This window comes from Taurulus bubalis (genome assembly GCF_910589615.1).
Source record: "Taurulus bubalis genome assembly, chromosome: 9".
Classification (NCBI taxonomy): Eukaryota; Metazoa; Chordata; class Actinopteri; order Perciformes; family Cottidae; genus Taurulus; species Taurulus bubalis.
The window spans coordinates 20116853-20122939 of NC_136597.1; the positions used below are offsets into that span (position 1 = coordinate 20116853).

General features: G+C 41.2%; 1 protein-coding gene across 1 annotated transcript in view; it reads left to right on the top strand.

Annotated features, from left to right (window-relative positions):
* The window catches only part of LOC306741042 (contactin-1a-like), a 46100-nt gene extending 42570 nt beyond the window's left edge, over positions 1-3530 (top strand). Inside the window, exons 23-24 of the mRNA XM_079223295.1 lie at positions 21-177; positions 1264-3530. Coding sequence (XP_079079421.1) covers positions 21-177; positions 1264-1340 — 234 coding nt within the window. The 3' untranslated portion in view covers positions 1341-3530. The remainder of the gene's footprint in view (positions 1-20; positions 178-1263) is intronic.
* The last annotated feature ends 2557 nt before the right edge of the window (positions 3531-6087 follow it).

Sequence of the window (6087 nt, forward strand, 5' to 3'; positions counted from 1 at the left end):
GTGTGTGTGTGTGTACCTAGGTGCTGTACAGGCAGCAGGGCCACTCCACAGGCACTCTGTACACAACCGCCAGGCAGTCCATAGACCTTCCCATGCACGCAGATGGGAACTACGTGGTGGAGGTCCGGGCGCACTCAGAAGGGGGAGATGGGGCTGTGGCACAAATCAACATCACAGGTGACACGAGAATCCACCATTTACTTCATTCACAATTCTGAATAGTGTAATGTAGTATTTTGATAACATTAATGATCTTTGTTTTATCCTAGCCTCTCCTGTTAACCCTCTTTAGCCTGCAGATACAAAGACATGCTGAACAAAGGAGCGTTTAGAACGTTTAGAAAGTCAACCTCCAGGGGGTTATGGTACAATTTAGGTGCTTGAGTTTGATTCAGTGTTTAAGTTATTTTCTTTTCTGTAAATATGTGTCCTCAATCTATAAGTGTTGGGTCACAGAAAAGCAGCTGGCACTATCACGTATTGCAATAATTGTGTTTTCTGTTAGATGGACACTGAAATAAAATGTAGTGAGTGAGAGAAAAATATGACTGTATTCTGTTTTCACCCAGGTTTAGTTCCATCAGTGGATCCAAAATATAGAAAGCCTTCAGTCATCTGTTCACATTTGACATCCATAGTGCTGAGGTGACACACTGTGACAGTTCATTCCTGGCCTGCCATTTGCCGGTGAGATTATGCAAGGTTCAAAGTTGGCGGTGGGTTATCATTTGTCACAGCTAGAAGGGTTCCCATGGGCCGGAGCAGAGCTGACACTCCAGGTTTCATACATTAGATTGGAGGGCTAAAATGGGAAACCTTACGATCCATGACTAAAGCCTTGATAGCCCCCTGACTCGATCCCCTCACTGGCTGATGGACTGACAGGTAGGCTGACTGGATGGAGGAGGCCTTAAGCCTCTGTAATTGATCTTGATGAGTAGAGGAAACCCCTCCCGTGGTTTTCCTTATCCCTTATCGCTCAGCCCAGACCCATCTGACAGCTTGATTTCACAGACCCGGGAATTTAAACCGTGGGGGATTTCAAATGCAGGGCATTGACAAATGGAGGGGCATTTAAGGTGATCTCCACACAGATGGGGTATAATATCACACTTCACACACCAAACACGGTCTTTAGTTTGATGGATGAGAGCTGGACACTCGAGAGATTTTTATTTTTTCTCAAACCAACCTGAAAATTTGACTGTGACTTCAGGAATATTTAAGGAGAAACTAACATGCCTCTGTCTCTGTGTCTCTCAGGTGGAGGTGTCATGTCCGCCCCGTCTCTCAGCGTACTCTCCCTGCTCCTGGTGGCTCATCTCTGCCTGAACCTCTGAATGTAGCGCCATCTTTGTCTTCACTTCCTGTGAAGGAGACTCTTTGTGGTTGACGCCTATGAGGACTTTGGAACTCTTTCCACAATCTTTTGGTTCCATCCCATATCCCGGGACGTCATATTCCAACTCTTCCCCGCTGGAATATGTTTGTGGAAATAGACACAGAAATGGAAAAATTGGAAATGGACAAAGACATCCCTTATTTATCCACATAAGGCCTCTTTGGAGGAGTGTCAAAGGAGTTCTGTCAACTTTTTAAATATGCCTTATATAAATGACTGCACTTATCTTTCACAATAACTTGTTTTAAGATGGATCATGACTGAAAGTGTGAACATTCCACTTTAGATTATCCGTTAAGTCGACATCATGAAGCCGACCTTTCTTACATAGATTAAGCTGTTTGTCCAGAAATGTGGGCTTCATTTGATCTGTGATATTTACGGTAAATCTACCCTCCAGCGCATTCCATAGTAAAAAGTAAACAAGTAGCTGTGAAGGATAAGTGTATGAGTTTATAAAAATGTCTTTATGTCTTTACTCGCAGTTCTATTTTCTTTTTAAAAATGAAGCACAACCTTTGTTACAGAGATACAGTCAAAGCAAATCTCATCCTTTCATACTTGCTTTTCAATACCAAGCATCATAGAGGAAAGAGCAAGTTATGTCATGCTGAAATAATATATCCAATAATTGGTATTGTTTTGCTATCTAATATACTATGGATGGTATTTGAAGAAAAATAGATTGGGTTGACCTGCAACACAAGCACCACTTTCATATTGTGTGCATGACGACATTGTTACACGGAAGGAAGGTTTGAAATGGTTCATAATGTTTGGGATCCATATTTGCAAAGCTGAATGTAAAGCAAACCACAGAAGCAGGAAGTGAACTGAACGACGTATCGGACATGTCACACAATGTTTCCAACGGCAGCGCACATTGTGTGACAGCGGTCATTCTGAGTGCTTGTCTCCTCTGGTAATATTTGTACAATTGTGTAATGATCAAGGCTTTGCCACAACATCTGGGTCATTGCTGAACTCAACCTAAACTACAAAAAACCTTTAAAAAAAAAAGTTTGTTTTGACTGTATCATTAGGACCTCCGTGGTACCAGCTGGTGCTTTGTAAAGAATGTTGGCATTTTATTTCGTGTAAACAATTTTATCTCATCTCACTTGTTAATGGCTTTGTGTGAGAGTCACTATTAACAGTTATAGTGAACGGTAGCGACGCTAATGCCCTCCAATAAGCGTGCAATGTATGATCGTCTGTGGCTACTTTATATTTGCTAATGAGACAACTTGCCTAGCTCTTCTAACAGTAATCTAATTTCATTTTGTATTATCTGGCATGAACAGATGATAAGCAAAGCCATCCATGTCAGTGGCAGGAGCCCATCAAAACGTCTTTATTTCCACTGCATTATTTCTGTCTTTTTTTTATTAACATGTGATCAGAGATATATAAACATTATCAACTGTTGTTGTTTTTTTGTTTATGATTATCATATTTGTATGTCATGATCCACCTTGGACAGTTCAAAAGTGTATTTCCCTCGAATGGAAGAGAACAAATGCTGCGTTTTGAATTCCCCCCCCACGAATTATTTCCTGTGTGACTGATGCTGGCCATGCTTCTACATTGTGACTATATCAACATCCACCACAAAGTGCTTTTCCCCAGTTTTCCTTCATGCAACAAATCATAGAAAAGAGTTGCCAAATGCATGAATGCCTTGAACTTTGACGTTTTGGAAGAAGCGGCGGCTCTACATTCTAACATGCATGACACTGGAGACGAAGTACGTTTACTTTGCAACAAATCAACATCATAGCAACTTGTCAACCTCTCAGCTTCATTATGAAACACATTCCATTCCTGAGTGACATCCCTTTACGTCAGAGACGGCGTAGCTATATGTGCATTAGCTGCTCAGCTACGTTAAGCCGGTCATTTCATATGAAGTCTTGGAGAGAGGATTTTAGAGAGAATGTTAAACTGACGAAAGGAATCTCACTCATTCAAGGTCAGATATGGTCCCGCAGTCCAAATGGTGGGGATTTGATAGCGTCACTGGTGGCGGTTTGCTGGACGTTCAGTGCTTCGCTGGACTTGTGAGGGATGAAACTGGAACCTCTCATTGGCTGGACAAGAAACATTAAAAGTGTAGTTAACTATTAAAGTGCTCTGGTGTTTTTTTTTCTGTTGTTCTGCAGTAACTTTTACAGAGTGTGAGAGCAGCTGCACTGTCGGGTTTACAGGCCATGTGGAAGAAGTAGCAAAACAACAATGTAGTAATACTCCATTATATTTACAAGATTATCGTTGAAGTAATTAGAAGTATTCGTTGTACGTAATGGCTCCTTACAAAGGAGGATATATAGGCAGCGCAAACGTTTTCTCTATTTAATGTCTTAATTTATATGAATCAACTTGAAACTTCTAAGTTTTAACACAGCATGTTACACTAACCATAAATGTAATGTATTTTTTATCTCTATAATGTACATGCATATACAAATTAGGAACAGATGCATAATGAAAGATGCAAAATGTACCACTATATTCAACCAAAGTTTTGAAATGACCGCTTACCGGTTATGATAGACCTCTGAAGAACAATATTAATCGTGGAAACAATAATCTCACCACTTTTTAGTTTGGGAGATTTTGTTTATATCACATGCTCTTGAAGAAGTAGATGGAGTTGAGGTCCAAAAAAAAAATCTCCCGTCTTGAATTTTCCATCCCGTCACATGATCTTTATCATTGCATGATTGCACTGAATAATGTTTGTGGATTAAGGACGGATGACTGAAAATGACAAGTCCCAGTTAAAAGATGTTGCTCCCAGTGAATGAATTATTAATTGAGTTTGAAATACTCATGTTATTTCTACATTGAAAGTCCATCTGTGAAAGCCAAAGCAATGCAGACACCCCAGGAGAATATTTCCAGACCGGCCTGTCGACAGTTTCACTTTAAACAAACACACCAAAAAGCAAACGTGTCAAAGATTGTAAGAAGTGTTATCAAATCCAGACAGATTCTCCACTGGGGTCAGACAACTGGTGGTCTCAGGTGCTTTTCACTCTTAGATGTGCCCACACTCCTGATGTGGATTTAAATCAAAAAAGTCAGCAAAAAGGAAGCTTTGTTGGAAAGAAAACAACCCAACACCTAATCCCTTGTGTCCTTAGTCCTTTCTGCTTTGGGATTAAAGTATTGTATGACTGTAACATTAGACTGGACGCGTGACACATTCTCAGCAGTGTTTCAGCTCTCACATAACAAATAAGCGAAACTAGAGCTTTGTTTATAATCTAGGAGTATTTTCCATTATCAACAAGTGTTCAATTTATTTTATTTATTTATTTGAGTAGATTTTTTTCCTTTTTTATTCAAGCCATGAATCTGTCTCCATGAGACGGCTACGCTTCACCAAACATGTCAGATAGCCTTTCAATCTGTCCTCCATTACAGATAAGGCCAACTCTGTCAATGTCTAGTTTTTCAGGCAGAAACAGCTGTTGGAGTTTTGTCTCCTATCAGGTGTCCGGCAGATGAAAAGTAGATGGATATCACTTCTCTTCATGGAGTAGGTCGGGCCAAATCAATCAGATTTTTTATTCTTATAGAGCTGGAGGCAATCTCTTCGTTTCTATCAGGGGTCTTAGTGGTATTCACTGAAATCAGCTCACAGAGAGAACAATCGACAGAGATAACTTCTTTTTTTCCTTCTTTCAGTGGCTTATCAGTCCAAGCACATGGCCTGTGTGATAGGTGAGATCCCAGGTGTCTGAGTAACAATTTACCCCCAAAACACACTCACAATCATTGTGACCCTGCAGGCCGCTGCTCAACCAGACTTTTCTGCAAATACAGCTAAAATAATGAATTTAATATCAAATTATAAAGAAATACAAGAGCTACTGCTTCATCTGCAGTGATTGACAGGAGGATGCTCTTCTGACCTCCGTGTGTGTGTTTTTGCAGACAGGTGTGCAGTCCCAGGACATATTGCGCTATTGTCTTTGTAAACCTACACCTGTTCTCTGACAGCCCAGACAACACAAAACATACTTTAAAGTGGTGCACAGCAGACCAGAACCAGACTGCGCTGGGAGACCTGAAACGTGACGCCCTCTCTGAGATGCTTGCACTGTGTCATGCTGTGTCAGGCAGCGAGACCGGCCCCGGCTCAAGCAGGAAGGCTTTATTAGTGGAGGTCTCCGTGCAGATATTGTGTTTCAAGCCAGGGTTTAACCACTGAAGGTCCATCGTCCTCCTGAGACCAGTTTCCCTGAGATGTCATCGCTGTGCAGAACCTGCAACAGACTAAATGTATTTAACAGGGTAAAGATGAGGCACAATAATAATAATAATGTCAACCAGGACGTGGACTGCTACATTTGAGGGCTCTGCTGCCAAGTGAACCCTTTCAGAGTGTATAAGGGAATTAGCGACCTCTGCTGGTGAGGTCGTAGAACACGCATCAAAGTGCACAGCGCCAATCTCTGCACGCAATTACATCAAACCGGCACAAAAGGAAATTAAACTACACGAAAAAACACCGCCAGAATGCAAAGATGCCTTTCCATCTGACGTCAAAATAAAGTCAAAGACATGTATTGTTGTCTCTTTTTTTGTGAACAGCAGGGGAAACACATCGACCAGAGAGAGAGCAGGAGTGAGTCGGCGATGGTAAAGTTTTCCTCCTCAGAGCAACTCCTCATCAC